Genomic DNA, 21,708 nt, shown 5'->3' with positions numbered 1-21,708 from the left:
CGGCGCGGGCGCGGGCGCGGGCCGGGCCAGGCTGGGTCTCTCCTTCCCGGCCCGGGACTCCGGCGCCCCCGGGACGCGGGGTTTACAGACACACACGGGAGCAGTCCCCGTTCCCCGCCCTACGCGGCTGAACAAATGGTTCTCTCCAGAGCTTGTGATTATACGTTTTATTAGACTCGGGAGGGGCATGGCAGGGCTTCATCAGTGTTCCTTCAAATTAAAAAAAAAATACAAAAGCTACGTAGAAAACGTCAGATCAGACGACTAAACTTTCCCGACTCAGGGCCAGGTTCTGCAAGGGAGAAAGGAAGAAGGGTATGAGCCGCGGGGACCGGCTGGGGACCCAGGGACGATCTGGACGCCAGGGAGGGCGGCCCTCACCTTCTTGAGCCTGCGCTCGCGGGACGCCTGCGAGTCGGTCTCCGAGTACGGGGGCGGCGCGGGCGGATAGTAGGCCTCTTCCTCCTTGTAGGGTCTCCGTCTCTCCCCCGACCCCTTCTTCTTCACGGCCTCCTCCAGTAGCCGCCCATCATAGGGGGGGTCCCCGGACCTGGAGCCGTTGTCCCGAGGGTCCCGGGTACGGTGGTAGTGGGACCTGGGGTCGGCAGGGAGGCGCTCCCGAGACCTGATGTCGTCGTAGTGAGGGTCCCGGGAGCGTGGGAAGTCTCTCGAGTCTTCTTGGTCATAGAGGTCGTCCCGGCTGCGGCTCCGCGGGGGCATGTAGGCCCGGCCTCTCCTCCCACCACTACTCGGGGGAGATCTGCTCCCTGACTCGGCGGAGCTTGGCGGGGTGAGGTCGTCCAGGGCGTCCACGGAGCGGGCCCGGGGCCGCCTGGCCCGCCAGCCCCCGCCTGCCTGCTCCCTGGGGGTCTCTGGGTCCCATCCCCTGGGACTCCGGGGGGAGTGGCCACCCCACTCCTCATCCCGGATCGGGGTGAGGGCAGGGCCCCGAGGAGGCCGAGATCGCCAGTCGTCCTCATGGAGGGAGGTGACTTCACTCATGGCTGCAGGGAAGGGGGGGTGTCACTGACTACTGGAGGAGCCCAGGTTTGCCCAGGTCCAGGGTTTGCACCAAGAGTCCCTGGGGCAGGTATCAGGGAGACATGCTTCCCCCCTCCCCCCCGCAAGCTTAAAAGCCGTCAGACCCCAAGGCTCCTGCTCACCCCGCTCCACACGGCCATTGGGGGGGCCAGGTCGAGAAGGGTCGAAATTGGCCAGCTCCTTCTCCATGTAGTACAGGACCCGCATGGAGTCATCTTGCTGGCTGGCCTGAATCCTGTAGCCACTGCGGACTTCTAAGGACAGGGTGGTGGTGGTCGGTTTGGGAGGATGGATCCTGGCCCAGCCCTCTCCCTTACAGGCACATCCAACTTTGGGATGATGGATTCTCACCAGAGGCCACACTGCTGTCTGTGTCCCGAAGCAGGGGTACGTAGGAACCTTGGCCACCAGCTGGGGGAGAGTGGCTGTCAGCTGCTGCTCACCAGGAGCAGAGCCCCTCCTCGGCTCCCAAGACCCTCTTCCTTCCAGCCCCTGCCCCTCAGTGTCCAGATGCCCAGCACACCCCCACCAGCTGTTCCTGCTTCCCCCAGCCTCACCTGAGCTACTCCTGTCGAGGTCCCCAGGGTACCCTCCAGGGTACCCGTTGTAGGCAGGGCCCATGGGAATCACAGTTGGTAGGGGCGGGGTCTTGGCGGGAGACAGGTGGGCATAGGTGCTGGGGGCATAGATGCTGGGAACACCTGAGGTGGCTGCTTTGCCGGCGGCATACACTGTGAGGACACAATGAACATGAGAAGGCGGGTGGGGCAGGAGCCAGGCTGCCCCATACCCATTGGCTTTCAGAGGGACCTGGGCCTGGACCTCCTTCCCAAGCCGCCCTCTCCACTGTAGAGCTTCCGTGGGCATCTGAGTCCCTGCTGGTCCTCATTCCATTTCTGCAGCATCCCTGAGGTTGGGGGACACCAGCTTCACAGAGACCCCACCCCACTTCCTGTGTGGTTTTTCAGAGGGTGCACACAGGCAGCCCACGGCCCCAGGGTGGCAGGACAATGTTTCATTTAACAGCATGGTGATTTGCCAGCGTTTGCCAATCAAAAGGTTTTACCTAAACTTCCAACTCCCCAGCTAACTTACTGGAAGAAGTGGCCACCCATGGTCTGTGTGTTTACAGGGCAACAAAGCTGCCCCTTTATATAAAGCCCAGGTGCTGCGTCCACCACTGTCCCCACAAGCCAAAATCATGTATCCTCTTTGGCGGCCAAGCCCCTGCTCTAGAAAAAATGAGTCATCTGGGAGACGTGCATCCTGCCCACCTGGTCACCTTCCAGACCGAGATGCAATGGCAGGAGCCTCAGGAGTTAACTTGCCTGCCCTGGCCAAGCAGCAGTGTCTCCTCCAGTGTTTCTAACTCATGGACTGCACCCATTCCTACCCGCCCTGTCAGGGTCTAGGCTTGACAGCTCGAGGCAAGATCCTCCTCCCTAGGGCAAGACGCTTGCAAAGTTCCTGGGCCCTAGGCAAGTGGCTTCCTCCCTGGGACCCCAACAGGTAAATGGAGGAAAGAGATGGGCCCAGAGAGGGTGCCTCACCTCTGATTTGGTTTGGAAGCAGAAGGCTAAGTGCACAGCCTAGAGGAAGCCCATTCATTAGCGCAGGCAGCCTGCAACTTCATCAGTGGCAGAGGCTGTGGCAGCAGCAGATGTAACAGGGCCTCTGCCAGAGAGTTAATGGGGTGCCAGGTTGGGGTAACAGGGTCTCCAGATGGAGGAAATGTGGTGTTGGGACCAGCATTTACAGTCCTGGCCCTAGCTCTGGTCTTGGTGGGTTCACTGCAAACTTGGTTGCAGCCCATCTGTGAAATGGACCTAACACTCACTGCCTGGGCAAAAAGCTGTCAGCTAAACACGACAAGAGGCGGGGGATGAAATGGCCTGCATAAGCCTCCAGGGAGCAGTGGAATTTTTTCAGGAAAGTGATCCTTTGAGGAACCAGGTTGCACACCACTGACTTCAATGACTATAAAATTAGCCAGTGACTTCCTTAATACCTACAACACCCCATGAAGTGGGGACCTAACAGAAGGAAACAGGACTCAGAGAGGGAAGGCTGTTTCTCTGGGGTCACTCTGTGTGCACCAGGGATCTGACTGGTGCCCTGGCCCTCAGTCACTACCGAGGCTGAGAGTGGCAGTGCCCAGCAGCTGGCAGACGTAGAATATTTTATATAGATCAGGTCCCATGCTCAATGGCGTGCACATGAGCTCACCGAATCCCCAAACGCACCCAGAGCGGTGAGCTTTGCCATAAGCCCCATTTCACAGGGGACGACACTGAGCTTTAGGGAGGGAAACTGCTCACTGGGCTTCTGAGCAGGAAGGTGTCAAGCAGGCCTCAGCTCTCCACCTGCCCACGCTTGCAAGGATTGCCTGGTACTTCACTGTTCATGTGTCTTGGACTGTGCAGAAAGGCCAGTCTACCCAGACACCCTCCTGAAGGAAACCAAGGACTGGCAACAGCTGTGGTCCCCGAGGAGGGGAAATGGGACAGCAGTTGGAGGGATGCTGAAGTGTCCATCAGTGCCACTTAGTGTACACGCTGTGGCCTGGTGTCCCGGGGCTGATGGCTGTGACCACGTCTATCAGCTCCTCTGTGAAAGTGTCCCGTTGGGATATCACAAACATTCACAAAAGAGAGGCAGGAGCAAGTCTTTTTCAATTGCACATGTCTGACTCCTCTCATAGAGTTAAGTCTCTCTCTCTCTTCTGTCTTCTCTTACCTTCCCCTGCTTGGTTTGCTTACTTCCCCTTTAGCTCTAGCCCCACAGCCAGTCCCAGCTCTCCACAGTACCCATGCTGGTGTGCTAGATATGACCCTAGACGTAGTAACTGGGCAAAATGTGCAGCATTCCTGTGGATATGTTTTCAAAAATTTGCTTAAATTTGGCCAGGCACAGTGGCTCATGCCTGTAATCCTAGCACTTTGGGAAGCCAAGGTTGGGGGGCGGGGCACGGATTGCCTGAGGTCAGGAGTTCGAGACCAGCCTGGCCAACATGGCAAAACCCTGTCTCTACTGAAAATACAAAAATTAGCCAGGCGTGGTGGCAGGTGCTATATCCCAGCTACTCAGGAGTCTGAGGCAGGAGAATAGCTTAAACCCGGGGGACGGAGGTTGCAGTGAGCCGAGATCACACCACTTCAGTCCAGCCTGGGCGACAGAGTGAAAATGTCTCAAAAAAATTGCTTAAGTTTAAGGCCAGGTGTGGTAGCTCATGCCTGTAATCCCATCACTTTGGGAGCCTGAAGCAGGATCACTTGAGGTCAAGAGTTTAAGACCAGCCTGGGCAACATAGCAAGACCCTGTCTCTACAAAAAAATTTTAAAAATTGGCTAGCATGATGGCACATGCCTGTAATCCCAGCACTTTGGGGAGGCTGACTTGGGAGGATCACCTGAGGCCGAGTTTCAGATCAGGCTGGGCAACATACTGAGACCCCGTCTCTACAAAAAACAACAATCAAAAAATTAGCTGGGCATGGTGATGTGTGTCTATAGTCCCAGCTGCTCTAGAGGCTGAGGCAGGAGGATTGCTTAAACCCAGGAGTTGGAGGCTGCGGTGAGCTATGATTGCACTACTGCACTGCCTGGATGACAGTGAGACCCTTTCTCTAAATAAAAAAAAATTTTTTTTGCTTAAATCATGTAGTGTTGTAAACCTTGTTTGGTTTCTTACCTTTTTCACTTAAGATTTGTTTTCTTTTTTCTTTTTTTGGGGGGACAGTCTCACTCTGTCGCCCAGGCTGGAGTGCAGTGGCGTGATCTCAGCTCACTGCAACCCCCACTTCCTGAGTTCAAGCGATTCTCATGCCTCAGTCTCCTGAGTAGCTGGGATTACAGGCAAACACCACCATGCCCAGCTAATTTTTGTATTTTTAGTAGAGAACGGGGTTTTACCATGTTGGCCAGGCTGATCTGGAACTCCCGACCTCAAGTGATCCGCTCGTCTTGGCCTCCCAAAGTGCTGGGATTACAGGCGTAATCACTGGGCCTGGCCAAGATTTGGTTTTTTAAGAGGGCTTTACTTTCATGTGAATAGTATCTTGTACTGTTGAACATTTTTACCATGTGTATGGATTATACTTACAAAAGAAAAAAACAACATACATAAAAAGAAACTGAAAGTTGGAGGAAGTAAATGACAATCTAAAGCAGCAGACCCTCCTCAGCCTACTTTCTCCCCACTTGCTAAATTCACACCCTCCAGACCAATGCCACTGTCCTGGGGGCAGGTGGATGGCCAACTCCTTCCCTCGGACTCAGGATGTTGCCCGAACCAGGGTGGCCATGAGCAGGGCACTTACGGGCCTCAGGGCAGCAGCACTTGTCTGGGCAGCAGGGGCACCTGACGTAGCAGCAGCAAGTGTGTGGGCAGCACTGGCACCAGCAGATGCCCAGGAGGAGGAAGACGAGGAAGGCAGCCAGGCACACCACAACCACGAAGAGCCAGTCTGCAAAGAGAGAACAGGCCCTGAGCCCGGAGGCTTGGGAGGAAACAGGGCACAGCAGGGGCACACGGTGCGCAACCAGCACTGAGGTCGGCGACTATTTGCAAAGCTCACCAAGGAACCTGCAGCCCTGGCTGGATTCTTTGTGCTAGAGGCTGCGCATGGCACACTCCCCATTCTACCATCCCGGCCAGTCCCCAGTTAGGGCCCTCCCGCAGGTGCAAATACACAAGGCAGAAAACAAGAGGCAGCCTGCCCAGAGGGAGGCAGACTGCAGCCCCCAGACCAAAGAGAGCCAGCTGCCCAGACGCCACGCCCTCAAGAGCACCGCAGGTGCCAGTCACAGAGCCCCGGCCTGCACCCCGGCTCTCCTCAGCTCAGCCCAGCCCAGCCCAGCCCAGGCCACTAGATGCCTCAGAGCCACAGTCAGGCCAGGTTAGTGAGGGGTCCACAGTGAGCAGGGTTTAGTGGGGAAGGGGATACTAACTAGAGTCAGAAGCAGTAGGTGATGTGTGGGAGCTCCTCAGAAGCCCAACACAGGATCCACCCCCCGTACCTTCCATGGGCCCCGCCTGAAAACCAGGTAAGAGCTCAGCCACCCCTGAGGTCCTCCCTGGAGGGACAAAAGAGAAATAGATTATGCTGGCCAGAGCCAGCCCAGGCTGCGCCGCCCCCGAAAGCCCAGTTCCAGGCTGGCCAAGTGGAAGGTGTGCCCTGAAGTGGGGAGGGGCTGAGGACTGAAGCCCTAGCGCATGGCTCCTGCCCTCCACCCGCCCACATGTGGGTGCTCATAGGAAAGAAATTCCCATTGCATAATCCACCTGTGTCTCATGCCACGAGGACTCCAACACAAATCCCAGGGGGTTCTGAGGGCTCTGCCTCAGCCTGGACACCCTAAGTTTTCCTCATTCATAGGTTTTAGCACCCCAAAGGGCTCCAACCACGGTGATAGGGATGTCCTGTTCCAGCAGGCACAGTGCCCTAGGGCCCACGAGATAAAGAGACAGACAGGATCTCAGCTCTGTCGCCCAGTCTGGAGTGCAGGGGTGCGATCATGGCTCACTGCAGCCTCAACCTCCTGGGCTCAGGCGATCCTCCCACCTCAGCCTCCGGAGTAAGTAGCTAGGGCTACAGGCACGTGCCACCACACCTGGCTGAAATGGTTTAATTTTACTTTACAAATCTGAAAAAAAATAAACACTGAATATATAGTAATAAACTGTCTTTGTGAGAACATAATCACAAATTTTTGTTTTAAAACAGGAAGGGACCCATTGAAGCAAAAATGCCCACATATGAAAGTCATACGCAGTCCTGGTTCTGGGGCCCACAGGGTCTCCATCTCTACTCAGGCATTATCACATTCGCGCATCTCAGACCAGGTTCTTATCTTCCCTCGAGTGCCCCCTGGAGCTCTGAGCCCCACCAGCATTGTGTCTGAGGGGCCTCCACAGGCCCAGTGCTGCACCCATGAAGCCCTCCCCAGAGCTCATGCACTTGGCACCGTAGGCCCTCGCAACAGGACAGAGGCACGTCAGTCACGGCTCTCAAAGCATGGTCCTGTCCACAAGGCCAGAAGAAGTATTTTTAGAATAACACTAAGATGTTATTTGTCTTTTTCACTTGTTCTCCCATGAATGTCCAGTGGAGTTTCCCAGGCTCCCTGAAGTCATCATGGCCCTGATGCCTAATGGACTATATGCTTGTGTATGTGTGTGTTTCTTGAGCCAGGGTCTCTGTCACCCATGCTAGAGTGCAGTAGCATAATCACGGCTCACTGCAGCCTTGACCTCCTGGGCACAAGCGATACTCCTGCCTCAGCCTCCCAAGAAGCTGGGCCCACAGGTGCATGCCACCACGCCTGTTAATTTTAAAATTTTTTGTAGAGTCAGGGTCTTGCCATGTTGCCCAGTCTTGCTTGTGTATCTTGGGCTTGAAAAATTTCCCCATTTTAATTCCTAATATATTAAGCAACATATAGACATAAAACCCACAGGAACAAACAAAAGCTCTTGGAGACCCTTGATAATTTTTTAGAGTGTAAACAGACCCGGAGACTAAATTTTGGGAACTGCTGATGCAAATGGTGCATTTTACCAAAGAACACGAAGAGGTTCCTGGGTCACTGGTGCACGTGTTCCGTCCCCCACACATGAACTCTGTCTTGCAGCCCAAGTACTCCCCAGTCACGTGCTCACTCACACATGTGAAGATGGCAATGTACAGCCCAGCGGCGTCACTCCTGCAGAGCACATGCCACACGAGACTCCGTGTGTTGGCTTACAGCAGGGTACCTGGCGGATGGCAGCATCCCCCTAACACATGGAGGGAGGCCTTCCAGCCACACAGACACCCCGCCCTGCCCCTGGGTGTCTGGAATCGGCTTCGTTTCAGCTGCACTCACACACTCTCTGTGTGTGCCATGCAGCGCCATCCCAGCGGGGCACACGGCAAAGCCACTGTGCTTTAGCGAGGGACTCAGGTGAGATGAGGCCTTGGGGATGTAGCAGGAGGTGGGTCAATTTTGCACACCATCAACTGTCCTCATTCACTGCCCATGGACTCTGACCATGTCTGGAATTTTTTTTTTTTTTTTTTTGGGACGGAGTCTTGCTCTGTCGCCCAGGCTGGAGTGAGTGCAGTGGCGTGATCTTGGCTCACTGCAACCTCTGCCTCCCGGGTTCAAGCAATCCTCATGCCTCAGCCTTCTGAGTAACTGGGATTACAGGCATGTGCACCACCACGCCTGGCTTTTATGTTTTTTGTAGAGACGGGATTTTGCCATGTTGGCTAGGCTGTTCTCGAACTCCTAGCCTCAAGTGATCCCCCCGCCTCCGCCTCCCAAAGTGCTGGGATTACGGGCATAAACTACTGTACCCGGACCCCAAGTCTGGATTTTTTTTTTAAATGAGACTTTGAAGAGGCAGAGTCACCAATTCTCTCCACTCTTAGTTTGGCTTGGCTGATTGGAGGCACCGTGGGCCAGTGGTCCCTGCCTGGGGTGCAGGGCACAGGGGGCCCTAAGTGACTGGCAGAGCCTGGGGGAGAGCAGAGCAGGCGACAGAGCCCAGAGGGTAAGCTGGAGGGCAGAGGGCGGACACGGGGGAGGACAGACAGAACAGAAGCGGACAAAAGGAAGGGCCATGCCTCCCCCTTCCCAGGCCCACTCACCAAGGACGATGAGCTCTGCGTAGGCCTCATTGTTCCCCTCGAGGTCCTGGGCTGAGACCACAGAGCAGTAATACACACCGCTGTCCCCCCACGCCGTCTCGTCAAAGGTCAGGTCAGCATCTGGGTCAGGATGAAAAGGCGTGAGGGCACCTTAGAGGCCGGGGCACCTAACCCCACAAGGGTCAGAGTCCCCTTCCCAGCACATCCAGGAGGGGGCAAGCGGTGGGCTGGGCAGGCTGAAGATGATCAAATGCATATGCAAAGATTCCTACCAACGGCACGCGGCCTTTTATGCCCCGTTCGAAACACCTGGACTACTACAAGAAGTCTGCGAGGCAGGGCCGTTATCACTCCTCTTTTGTGGATGACGTATCAGGTCTGGAAAAGCTGCACAGCTCCTCAGTGTAGAGCAGTAATGGTGCCCTCAGAGCCTGAGGTTGGTTTTTTTTCTTTCTTTCGAGACAGGGTCTCACTCTGTGGCCCTGACTGGAGTGCAGTGATGTAATTATAGCTCACTGCGGCTTCAACCTCCCAGACTCAAGCAATCCTCCCACCTCAGTCTCCTGAGTAGTTGGGACTACAGGCACACTCCACCACACCCAGCTCTCTTTTTTTGTTTGAATCAGAGTTTCGCTTTTGCTGCCCAGGCTGGCGTGCAATGGCGCGATCCAATCTTGGCTCACTGCAATCTCCGCCTCCCAGATTCAAGCGATTCTCCTGTGTCAGCCTCCCATGTAGCTGGGATTACAGGCACCTGCCACCATGCCTGGCTAATTTTTGCATTTTTAGTACAGATGGGGTTTCGCCATGTTGACCAAGCTGGTTTCGAACTCCTGACCTCAGGTGACGCACCCGCCTCACCTCCCAAAGTGCTGGGATTACAGGCGTGAGCCACCACACCCAGCAGTCTGTGCTTCTCAACTTCCAGCCATCTCTGAACCACCTCTCAGATCCAAAGTCTGAACTCCCCTGATGTGAACTGCCACCCACAGGGCCTAGTGTACACCAGGGATGGGTGTGGAAATAAACAGTCCAGATTCTAGGTACCAGGAGATGCCCAGGCACCCATAAGGAGTGGGTGTGTCTGTGTGGGGGAGAGAGACTTACCCCCCCCAGGGCCTTGGTCCCTCCCCCTCCCCTTCCATCCCCACATTCCAGGTCAGGCCCAGGGCTTGGGGACGCTCATGTCTGAAGCAGCTGCAGACAAGGAGCCTGTTAACTCTGCCAACCATCAAAGTGTTTTGGCACATCCTGTTTCCTCTCTGCTCCTCAGGCCCTAATTAGTTAAATACCTTCAGCCTTTCACCAAGGTGGGACGCGGGCACCTACCAGGCAACTCCGCCTTAGGCCAGTGGGGAGAGAAGTACACTACACTGGGCATCTCGGGCAGGAAACGCCCTCAGCTTCCCAGCCTCTTTCCTGCCAGCCTGACCTGCCTGCCACCTTCCCAAGGACGCGCTGCCTTCCTGCACGACAGCTCTGTGATGGCGGCAACCACGCATGCCAGTCCACAGCGCCTGGCACCCCCAGGAATGAAAGAACCCTTTCCGTCTTCTTTCTTCACAAGGAAGGCCTCATGTCTACAGAAAAATTCTCCTTGCAACCGTGTCTCACTACAGCATTCCCGACGCCTTCCCTAAGGTTCCATGGTCCCCAAGGCCCTTGGCACAACATGGTCTCTAGCTACCATGCCAGCCTCACCCCTGCCATCGCCTTGGCTCTAGATTCGCACTGTCCCCCAATGGGCTGGGCTTCTCCCACAGCTCCCCCAACCAACTGGTGAAGTCTATCTCCCAGCTTAGGGGCCGACCATCCCTTGCCTGGTGAAAATGTGGGCTCCACGAGGCACAGCCCTGTCACTGCTGGGTCCCCAGTGCCTGACACTATACCTGGCCAGGAGTAGAAATGAACACCCTCTTTGCCGGACACGGTGGCTTACACCTGTAATCCCAGCGCTCTGGGAGGCTGAGGCGGGTGGATCACTTGAGGTCAGGAGTTCCAGACCAGCCTGACCAACATGGTAAAACCCTATCTCTACCAAAAATGTAAAAAATTAGCCAGGCATGGTGGTGCGTGCCTGTAGTCCCAGCCACTCAGGAGGCTGAGGCAGGAGAATCACTTGAACCCAGGAGGCAGAGGTTGCAGTGAGCTGAGATCGCGCCAGTGCACTCCAGCCTGGGCAACAGAGCGAGACTGCATCGCAAAAAAAAAAAAAAGAAAGAAAAAGAAATGAACCCCCTCTCCCGTCATGCTAAAGTCCCTTAGCTTTTGTCATCTGTCCTGTCATTCTGGGCACATGGCTGGATTCAAAGACACATTTCATTCATTCATTCATTCATTCTTCAACAATAATTACTGAGTGCCACCTACGCTCTAGGCAGTATTTGAGACACCTGGTATACCACAGCAACAGTTCTCAAACTGCAGCCTCTAGACCCTGGGGTTCCCCAAGACATTTTCAGGAGATCCTGAGGTCAAAGTTATTTTCCCAACAATACTAACTGGAGTTTTCCAGAGGCTACGTGACATATGACAGACATCACAGCAAACCGAAGCAGCTTTGAGAAGCCAGGCTCTTCTATCCAGCCAGGCTTCAGAGATTTGCAAAACAATAAAACCATGGCACCTTCTCATGCACAATATTTTGTCTGCTTTCAGAAAATGACTGTTTTTCATAAAAATTATTTTATTTATGTTAATCTATAATGAGATGTCATTTAAACTATTTTGTAAACTTTTCTCAGTCTGCTACCTTTGAAAACAAACTCTTTGAGCTCTTATTATTATTATTTTTTTTTTTTTGAGATGGAGTCTCGCTCTGTTGCTCAGGCTAGAGTGCAGTGGCGCGACTTTGGCTCACTGCAGCCTCCGCCTCCTGGGTTCAAGCGATTCTCCTGCCTCAGCCTCTTGAGTAGCTGGGATTATAGGCGCCAGCTACTCATAACTGGCTAATTTTTATATTTTTAGTAGAGACAGAGCTTTCACTATGTGGGCCAGGCTGATCTGGAACTCCTGACCTCAAGTGATCTGCCCGCCTGGGCCTCCCAAAGTGCTGGGATTCCAGGCATGAGCCACTTTGCTAGGCCTGAGCTCTTAATTAACCTCAAAATCAAGAGTGTAAAGAGGCCTAAGCCCAGAACCTTTGAGTTATAAATCCTTGCCCTTGTCCTTCTAGAGCTCAGATTCTAACTGGGAAAGAAAGACAAATAAAAAATGTAACTATGTCACATATCAGACAAAGATAAGCTGTATGGAGAAAACGAATCAGGGACAGCAGACAGAGAGTGCCAGGCGTGGAGTGGGGGCTGTGCCATTTTAAACAAGGAGGCCAGGGAGGCTTCCAGATATGGTGACCTTCAGAGCAGATGTGAAGGGGTTGAGGACACGACTTCCCCTAATGATCAGGCATCTAAGCCACTGTCAAGTGATCCACCTGCCTCGGCCTCCCAAAGTGCTGGGATTTTACAGGCATGAGTCACTGCCCTGTGCCCCCACCATTTATTGAGCTCTTACTATGTGCTGGGCCCCTCTGCACACATTCTTTCATTGAATCCTCATAGAATTCTAAACTAGGTTCTCCTAAATCCTCCAGGTTTGCCACAATGCCCTCTTCGTCCATCATTTTTCCACCTGTATCCTTTCTGAGAGGGCCTAGCTTTGTCGCCCAGGCTGGAGTGCAGTGGTGCGATCATGGGTCACTGCAGCCTCGAACTCCTGGGCTCAAGCAATCTTCCCATCTCTAGAGTAGCTGGAATTACCAGGGTGCACCATCATGCCCCGCTAATTTATTTTTTGTAGTGTCTGGGTCTCACTGTGTTGCCCGGGCTATTCTCCCAACTCCTGTCCTCAAGCAATCCTCCTGCCTCAGCCTCCCAAAGTGCTGGGATTATAGGCATGAGCCACCAGTGTCTTCAAATGAGACCCTGACTATGCCTCTCCAACAATGGAGCTCAAGAGCTGGTCCCTGCTGTAAGCAAAAGACGTGGACAGGAACCCCCTGACATAGCAAATGGATCTTATAGGCCAGGGGTTGAAATCTGGCATCTCATAGGCCAAGGCTGGACCTCACTGTGTTTTATTTGACCTGTCTGACGTTTTCAAAACTCACAAAAAATATAGTTTTCTGGCTTCTTTTGATCCATCCTAAGGCCTGGGCACACCTTCTTCCTGCAGGGCGTACCCTGTTCCTGGTCCTGGGCTGGCGCTGATCTCACCCGGGCTGAGCGTTGCTTTCATTGTTTTAGGTTAGGGGAGGAGATGCCAGGTCTCCAGGGGGAACAGCAGCCAGGCCTCCTCCACATCTCCAATCTCTGGTTCCTTTATACACTGCAAAGGTGACCTTCATGATTTCAGAGGTCCCATGGGCTCTCTGCTGCAGTGTAGCTGGAGTTGGGGGCACTTGGACCCCAAGGAGCCTGAGGAGGTGGAACAGGGCCTCCTGTCCAGGTGCTGGTCTATCACCCAAAGCATGAAAGGATGAAGCAGGGCATGAGCCACCTGACCTGAGGGACGCCTGGAGTGGACGGCCTCCTAGTTCACCCAGGACTATTTTCACTTTTGAAACCAGGATAGGCCGGGGATGGTGGCTCACATCTGTAATCCCAGAACTTTGGGGGGCCGAGGCAGCAGATCACCTGAGGTCAGGATTTTGAGACCAGCCTGACTAACATGGCAAAATCCCATCTCTACCAAAAAGATACAAAAATTAGCCAGGTGTAGTGATGTGCACCCGTAATCCCAGCTACTCCGGAGGCTGAGGCAGGAGAATCGCTTGAACCTGGGAGGCTGAGGTTGCAGTGAGCTGAGATCACACCACTGCACTCCAGCCTGGGCGACAGAAAAAAAAAATAATAAAAAATAAGCAGCACAGTGGGTGACCCTAAGAACACCACGGGGAGTCCACTTTTCCCCATCCTCAAAGCTGAAACGGAGGAAGCTCCTTTGGCTACGGGTTTTCCTGAAAGGACACACACACAATGGATGTTTACACTCAGGGCCTTGATCAAACACGGGCCCAGGTGGGGGTGGTTTGAAAGACCCAGGCCTGTGAGGCCCCTGAAGCATGCAGGGCCCCTTTCCCCAGACAGAGCCTGGGGGGTCATCCTGGACTTTTGTGCCCAGCAGAGGAAGCACCCTCAGTATTTGGCTTGTCCTGGCAGGAGCTGAGCAGTCATGCCCAGTCCAGGCAGGCACAATCCCTGGGTTAGAGGGGAGGGGGCCTAAGAAGCTCTGTGACCTCAGTAACAGTAGGATGCTCATGGCTGAGCGGCCCACAGAAATCCAGGGCAAGCAAGCCTGGTGCGTCCTCTGAAACAGAACTGACACAGGCTCAGCCCCTGGAACCCTGCTTCCCATCGATCCTCCAGCAGAATGTGCTCCAGTTCCTGGCTTCCTGGGGTCTGCAAAGGGATGCTCCCTTCCCCCTTCTGTCCCATGCCCAACTTTAAATGCTTGTTTAAGACAGTGAACACACACTAAGACATGAGGTAGATGAGCCCTCATCCCTGGCACCCTGCCCCTCCCCTTCCTCTCTGTCTTCTAGGTTCTGTAGGGCCCAGGCCCAGGCCCTCCTCAAATCATATTCACAGCCCAAGTCACTCCATGTAGCACATCACCCAGTGCTATTTTCTTTTCTTTTTTCTTTTTTTTTTTTTTTGCAACGGAGTCTCACTCTGTTGCCCAGGCTGGAGTGCAGTGGCACAGTCTTGGCTCACGGCAACCCCCGCCTCCCAGGTTCAAGTCATTTCCCTGAGGACAGAAACCAGCCATCCCAATCACCTCTATCCCCAGCACCAATGACACATAGTAGATGCTTGATAAATACCAAATGAATGAATGAATGACTGCCCTTTACTTAGTCCCAACAGGCACATCCTATCAGGAGGCAAGCACTACAGTTAAGAACAAGGGTTCTCAGGGCTGCCTGGGTTCAAACTCCAGCTCCAGACTTTGACTTCCTATGCGCCCATTTGAACAAGGTAACCTCTCTGTGCCTCAGCTGTCGGGAGGGTAGAGGAGAGGACTCAGTGGGAGAAAGTGTGTGCAGTTCCTGGCACGTCGTAGGCTTTCTCCATTAAGATCTCTTGCCCCTGCAGTTCACTCCTGCCACCTCCTCTGAGTTCTGTGGACCACCCTAGGCAAGCAAAGGGATTAGGAACTTGGCCACTAGACCCGAAGCGGCCGAGTTAGAATCCCAGCCCCTTTACCAGCGATGTGATACTAGGCAAGTCACTTTCTCTCTCTGGGCCTCTGTAAGATGACAGTAATAGAATCTATTCAAATACTATGTGGTCTGAGTTAATCCTTGGGAACCTGGATGGGAGCTTAGCACACAGTAGACCCTTTATAAGTTGTTACTTAGATAAATTTTACTTCTTACTGCTCTTGTTATTAATATGATTATAGAACAAACCCTGGCATCCTCTCTCCATTACCTAGTTTTGTTTATCTTCAAGCACTTGAGAGTGTGTGTTGTGTTTGTCTCTCTCACTGCAATGTGGGCTCCATGAGGGAAGTAGTTTAATGTTTTTTTTTGTTTTTTTTTTTTGAGACGGAGTCTCGCTCTGTCGCCCAGGCTGGAGTGCAGTGGCCGGATCTCGGCTCACTGCAAGCTCCGCTTCCCGGGTTTACACCATTCTCCTGCCTCAGCCTCCCAAGTAGCTGGGACTACAGGCGCCCGCCACCACGCCCAGCTAGTTTTTTTGTATTTTTTAGTAGAGACGGGGTTTCACCGTGTTAGCCAGGATGGTCTCGATCTCCTGACCTCGTGATCCGCCTGTCTTGGCCTCCCAAAGTGCTGGGATTACAGGCTTGAGCCACCATGCCCGGCCTGATGATTTTGTTAACAGCTGTATTCCCGGGGCCCAGAACAGCACCTGGTACATGACAGGTACTCAAAAAATCTTCGTTATTAAATTAAGGAATGGAAAGATTAGCAGAAGGAAGAATAGTAGAATAGAATTGCTCCCTTTAGGCTGGGTATGGTGTCTCCCAGCACTCTGGGAGGCCAAGGCGGGCAGTTCATTTGAGGTCAGGAGTTTGAGACTAGCCTGGCCAACATGGTAAAACCCCATCTCTACTAAAAATATAAAAATTAGCTAGGCGTGGTGGTACATGCCTGGAGTCCCAGTTACTTGGGAGGCTGAGGCAGGAGAATTGCTTGAACCTGGGAGGTGGAGGTTGCAGTGAGCCGAGATCACACCACTGCACTCCAGCCTGGAAGCCTGGAGTCCAGAGCAAGACTCCATCTCAAAAAAAAAAAAAAAAAAAAGAATTGTTCCCTTCATTGGTCCTTTCAGACACTGGCACTCAAGAGCTTTCAGATGGGGACTCCAGGTCCAGTACAAGGATGCCAGCCCCACCACCCGGGCAACCCCAGCCTCATCCCCCTGCCCCGCCCAACATACTTCCGGTGATGGTAATCCTCCGACCCTGGTAGTAATCTCCCAGGGTCACAGCGTTGCCCTGCTTGGTGGCCACGACCCTGATGGTGCGCACGCTGTCCTGGCACTCGACGTAGGGGTTGTAGCCTGGGTTCCCGGCTACCAGCTGGGCATTGAGCTGGTTGTCGACGCTGGCTGGGGAGAAGGCATCAGCGATGCGGTCCCGGCAGAAAGACTTGTACTTCCAGATGACGATGGGTTGCGTGGGGGTCGAGGTCATCTGGTAGGTACAGGGTAGGGTCACGGGCTGGAAGAGGATCACCACGTGGTAGGGGTCGGACACGGTCACCTGGATGGCCCTGGCAGGGGCTGAGGGCAAGAGGAGAGAAGCAGGGGTTGCTGTGAGCTCAGGGAGGTGTTTCAACAGGAACGCCACCTGTCACCAGCTTGACACTTGCAAGTGTGTGGCTTACTTACACAGTGCCTGGCACACATTGTTCCTTAATCGCCAGGACCAGTGAGGTAGGCAGGATAATCATGCCCATTTTATAGACCCGTGGGGCTGAAGTGGCAGGTGCACGGTGACACAGCCAGTTTCCTTGGACTCATCCGCCATCCCTCTTCCCAGCCTGTGGCCTCTGAATCACACCAGTCTCTTCTTCCCTTTGCCATTCACCCACAGCAAGGGGCCTCTGTGTGGCCTGGGCAGGCAAGCCCAAATGGCCATGTCAATGCCCCCAGCGCCCAAGGCCCCACTTCAAAACCGACTACCAAGGATTCCAGGTTATCCGGGGTCTTTTGAATTTGGAGGGAAAACCGCAGAGTTGTTTGCCTGAACTGCTTTGCCATGGAGGGACTAAAGCCCCCACAATATCTCCATCAGCCTCCCACCACCTCACCCTACTCTAAAGTCATTTCAAATGACTTCACCAAAAGCGTCTGCTGAAAGACCTCATCACTACCCAAACATCCCATCCTGGTGAAAGCCTGCCAGCAGAAGTCGGTTTCAAGTCCGTAAATCCACCCCATCAGACTCTTACGCACGTATAATCCGGAACCCGCGGGAGGTGGGTGGGGTGCGGGGGATGGGAAGTCCCTAGTCCCACACCCACCCGAGGCCTGGGCATTGTTCCTTCGTCTCTGTCCCTCTAGGAAGCGTCTGATCCAGCCCTTCCGTGCCCTCTCCCCGTTACTCCAACACTTAGAAAACCCCGGGAGCGCCCAAGCTCCATCCCGGCTTTTCTTTTCCTAGTGATCGGGCGGTCCTCCACTCCCTCCCCACAAAGAGTTCCATTCTGCCTGCCGCTCCAGGTCTTACCGTCCAGGGAGTTTCACTTCCTGCTATCTCCCAGATAAGGGCGGGGGGAGCGCTCCCAGGCACGGATGGGGAATTCCTCTCACTCCGGCACGCAAGAGATCGCCCAAGACCCAGGGGATCGTAAGGACCCAGCCTCTGAGACCTCCCGCTTCCCGCGCCCTAGGTGCCCCCGCCGCCTCCAACTCCATCCATCCCCCTCTACGGTGCCCTCCGCCGTTCCGCAGCGTCAGGGGCCCCGTGCCCCGTACCTGTGAACCAGGTGCTAAGCAGGAGCCACACGAAGACTACCGCGTCCCGGCCTGGGGCGGCCGGGTGGGAGCCCAGCCCTCTACAGAGCCCGCCGGCCACCAGCGCCATCGCGGCCGTCTGGGCGCGTCCGGCTCGCGCGTCCCTTCCAAAGTATCTTAGGGGGCGCGGGGCGCACCAAGGCCAGGAGGGGTGCACGCTCCTCCCCTTCCCACTTCCGTTCCTTGTCCCTACAACAAGTCCATCCTGCTGCGTTCTAGAAGTTTTAATGAACGTAAACGAGGTGGACAAAGGGCACGCTTTCAGATATGGGGAAGAAAGGTGCTTGACCCGCCGCGGTTCTCCGAGCCATACTCCACCCGCTGCGCGCTCTGGTGAATGGTTCGGCCCAGGTACACAAGGGTGGGAGCCGAGGGCTGGGCTTGGGGGTGAGTGGCGGGGAGGGGTTCCTCTGCCTCCCTCCCCGGAAGTGGGCTGACCCAGGTGCGCTCCGGCCCCCAGGGCCCGAACCAAGTGACTGGCCCGCTGGGAGGGCGCCTGCGGACCACAGGTCCCGTCCGGCCCCCATCTGCTCCGGCCAAACTAAGCGCACCGAGATCCACGAAACCGAGACCCACTTGGAGCGATTCACCTGTTGAGATAGGGCAGGACCCGCAGCGCACCTGTTCCCTCCCTACCCACACCCCTCTCCCCGGCGGGCGATGGACCCGCCTACGTGCGCCCTGCCGGGAGGAGCGAGTCTAAGCAAAGTCCTGGCGGGGAGAGGCTTGTCGGTGGCGCCTGACTTCTCCACTTCCACTGGGGTTCGTCCGGACCGGGTGGAGGGGGGCACTTCAGGCCCCCTGTGTCTCCCAGTTAGATGACCTGAGGAACCCTCTGAAATCCCCGGAAGGGAAGCTCTGCCCCCTCAGGGATGCCCGAGGGGAATCAGGCCCAGGAAAAGTTGGAATTCCACTTCGGAAGTTTTCGCCACCTCCCCCACCCGTTCCCAACTTGTGGTTCGGCCCCTGGGCATCCCTAGCCCCAGGTCAGCCCTCCGGAAATTCTGGCTCTTAAAGGGGCCGAGCGAAGGCGCTGGGCCTGGGACCGGTTTCCGCGTAGGAATTCCCGGGACTAGCCACCTGCAACCGAGGTCCGGGGCGCGGCGCGGCGATCAGCCTGCGCAGCGCTGGGCGCGACTCTGCTGTCTCCAGGTGGCGGCGAGGGGAAGCGCATCCTGGGGGAACCCTGGGCGCTTCCTCGCGTTAGACTCCCCCAAGTTGCCAACTGGTCACTGGCTGGTTTCGGTACCCATGCGTGCTTTGTTTTACTGGCCCTGTTAACACTCAAGCCAGTTGACGTCCACCTGCTCACAACCCGCCTGTGGCTCCTCCTCACTCTCAGCAGAAACTGACCTTCCCTCTCTTATCTCACCTCCTCCCACTCTCTGGCTTACTCAGCTTCAGACACCCTGGCCTCCTCGCTGTTTCCAAATATGCTTCTCACAGTCCTCAGAGCCATCGCCCGTGCTACTCCCTCTGCCAGAACACCCTTCCCGCAGATGTCCACATGAACTTCCTCCTCCGGTAGGACACTTTGGCAGTGACACCTTCCCTGGCCACTTTTTATAAAATTTCAACCCGTTCACGTTCCTTCATCATTTTAAAAAATGTTTTTATGATAAAATATGCAAACTATAATATTTATCGTTTTAACCATTTTAAGTGTAAAATCCAATGGCATTAAGTACATTCACAATGTCCTGTACCAGTCACCACTCTTTATCCCCGAAACTGTTTCAACACCCCCAACATAAACTCTGTGCCCATTAAACAATAACTCCGCATTACCCGCTACCCTTGCCCCTAGTAATTTCTATTCTACTTTGCTTATTAAATTGCCCATTCTAGATGCCTCATGTAAGTGGAATCGTCTAACATTTGTCCTGTGTCTATTGCATAAAGAATAATGTTTTCAAGGTCCATCCATGTTGTAGTATGTCAAAGTCATGTAGCATGAAGTAAGATCAAAATTTCTTTTTACAGCGAACTAGTGTACCATTGTATGTATATGCTACGTTTTATTTATCCATTCATTTGTGGATGGACATAGGTTGTTCCTACCTTTTGACTATTGTAAATGGTGCAGCTGTGAACACTGGTGTACAAATATCTGCTTTCATTTCTTTTGAATATATGCCTAGGAATGGAATTGCTGGGTGACTTGGTAGTTCTATTTTTAACCTTTTGAGGAACTGCCAAACTGTTTTGCCCAGTGGCTGCACTATTTTACATTCCCACCAGCAATGCATGGAGGATTCCAATTTCTCCACATCCCTACCAAAACTTATTATCCATTTTCTTGATTATAGCCATCCTGGTTAGTGTGTGAAGTGGCATTTCATTGTGGTTGTAATCTGCATTTCCCCAATGACTAATGATGTTGAGCATATTTTCACGAATTTATTGTCCATTAGTATATCTTCTTTGGAGAAGTGTCTATTCAAGTACTTTGTCCATTTTTGAACTGGGTTGTTTTTTTGTTGTCAAGTTGTAGGAGTTCTATATATACTTTGGATATTAATCCCTTGTTAGATATATGATTTGCAAATATTTTCTTCCATTCTCCAGGTTTTTTCACTTTCTTGATAGTGTCCTTTGGTGCACAAAAGTTCTTAATTTAATGAAGTTCAATTTACCTACTACTTTTTCTTCCTTGTACTTTTGGTCTCCTATTTATGCAATTGTTGCCAAGTTCAATGTGATGAAGATTTCAACAATATTTTCATCTAAGAGTTTTATAGTTTTAACTCTTAAATTGAGTCTTTGAACCATTTTATTTTATTTTGTTTTATTTTTTGAGATGGAGTCTCACTTTGTCACCCAGGCTTGAGTGCAGTGGTGTGATCTCTGCTTACTACAACCTCCGCCTCCCGGGTTCAACCAATTCTTGTGCCTCAGCCTCCCAAGTATCTGGGATTGCAGGTGCGTGCCACCACACAGGGCTAATTTAATTTTTGTATTTTTAGTAGAGATGGGATTTCAGCATGTTAGCCAGGCTGGTCTCGAACTCCTGACCTCAAGTGATCCACCCACCTTGGCCTCTCGAAGTGCTGGGATTACAGACGTGAGCCACTGCACCCGGCCTGAGCCATTTTAATTTTGGTATGTGGTAGAAGGGTCCAACTTCATTTTTTTGCATGTGGATATTCAGTTTTCTCTCTACCATTTGTTGAAAACACTGTCCTTTTCCCATTAAGTGGTCTTGGCTTCCTTGTCAAAAATCAATTAATCATATGTGTGAGGGTTTGTTTCTGGGTTCTGCATTCTATTTCATTGATCTATATGCCTATCCTTATGCAAGTACCATATGTTTTAATTACTGTAGCTTTGTAGTAAGTTCACAGTTGGGAAGTGTGAGTCCTCCAACTTTATTTTTTTTTTACTATTGTTTTGGTTATTGGAGACCCCTTAAAACTCCATATTAATTTGAGGATCTGCTTCCATTTCTTTGGAAAAAGATGTTGGAATTTTGGTCAGCGTTGTGTTGAATCTGTAGATTGTTTTGAGTAGTATTGACATCTTAACGTTAAGTCTTTCTATCCATGAACACATCTTGCCATTTCTTTAGATATTTGTTAATTTATTTTGATATTTGTTAATTTATTTTAGCAATCTTTTGTAATTTTCAGTGTACAAGTCTTTCCCCTTCTTGGTTAGATTTATTCCTAAGTATTTAATTGTTTTAGATGCTGTTGTAAATGGAATTGTTTTCTCAATTTCCTCTTCAGATTGTTCAGTGCTGGTGCGTAGAACCACAAATTATTTTTGTGTGTTGATCTTGTACCCTGCAATTGGTTTAACTGTAGTAACTGTCTTGTGAATTCTTTTGGATTTTCTATATATGGATCATGTCATCTCTGAATAGAGATAGTTTTACTGCTTTCTTTCCAATTTGGATGCCTTTTATTTCCTTTTTCTGTCTGATAGCTCTGGGTGGAACTTCCAGTATAGTGTTCAATAGCCATGGTGAAAGTGAGCATCTTTGTCTTATTCCTGATCTTAGGGGGAAAGCTTTCAATCTTTCACCATTGAGTATGATGTTAGCTG

General features: G+C 52.8%; 2 protein-coding genes across 20 annotated transcripts in view; one reads left to right on the top strand and one right to left on the bottom strand.

Annotated features, from left to right (window-relative positions):
* Positions 1–21,708, top strand: part of LOC144337408 (protein FAM187B-like) — a 36,307-nt gene that overhangs the window by 360 nt on the left and 14,239 nt on the right. Inside the window, exon 1 of one of the 7 annotated variants that reach the window (XM_077982222.1) lies at positions 17,456–18,012. The exons of 3 other annotated variants lie outside the window; for them this stretch is intronic. The gene's annotated coding sequence lies outside the window, so the exon portion shown is untranslated. Of the gene's footprint in view, positions 1–17,455; positions 18,013–18,369; positions 18,648–18,729; positions 19,186–21,708 lie in introns of those variants that run through there. 3 more of the 7 variants (XM_077982221.1, XM_077982218.1, XM_077982219.1) reach the window with 3 other exon arrangements.
* LSR (lipolysis stimulated lipoprotein receptor) lies at positions 153–18,974 on the bottom strand. 13 transcript variants are annotated; one of them, XM_077982169.1, is made up of 10 exons: positions 18,742–18,974; positions 16,081–16,425; positions 8,675–8,794; positions 6,060–6,116; positions 5,360–5,506; positions 1,599–1,772; positions 1,393–1,452; positions 1,164–1,295; positions 382–1,004; positions 153–292 (listed from the first exon to the last, which is right to left on the bottom strand). In XM_077982169.1, exons 1-10 carry the CDS (start codon positions 18,833–18,835, stop codon positions 257–259), a joined length of 1,788 nt encoding a protein of 595 aa, XP_077838295.1. In that variant the 5' UTR covers positions 18,836–18,974; the 3' UTR covers positions 153–256. The 13 variants fall into 13 exon arrangements, with proteins under 13 accessions (XP_077838295.1, XP_077838293.1, XP_014979147.3 ...); XM_077982167.1 differs by lacking the exon at positions 18,742–18,974 and adding an exon at positions 17,623–17,746 and having other exon boundaries at positions 1,599–1,820; positions 5,333–5,506; XM_015123661.3 differs by lacking the exon at positions 18,742–18,974 and adding an exon at positions 17,623–17,746.

Source organism: Macaca mulatta, chromosome 19 (assembly GCF_049350105.2).
Source record: "Macaca mulatta isolate MMU2019108-1 chromosome 19, T2T-MMU8v2.0, whole genome shotgun sequence".
NCBI lineage: Eukaryota > Metazoa > Chordata > Mammalia > Primates > Cercopithecidae > Macaca > Macaca mulatta.
Note: the sequence above shows the minus strand (reverse complement) of the source record. Positions and strands in the feature narration are given on the sequence as shown.

Bases quoted from the DNA above. Each gene is read 5' to 3' on its own strand.
- LSR (XM_077982167.1), bottom strand. From the start codon at position 17,731: ATGGCGCTGGTGGCCGGCGGGCTCTGTAGAGGGCTGGGCTCCCACCCG. The intron at 6,117-8,674 runs GTGAGTGGGCCT...TTGTCCCTCCAG, and splicing joins CGCAGAGCTCATCGTCCTTG to GGAGGACCTCAGGGGTGGCT. The intron at 1,453-1,598 runs GTGAGGCTGGGG...ACTCTCCCCCAG, and splicing joins CCTCGACAGGAGTAGCTCAG to CTGGTGGCCAAGGTTCCTAC.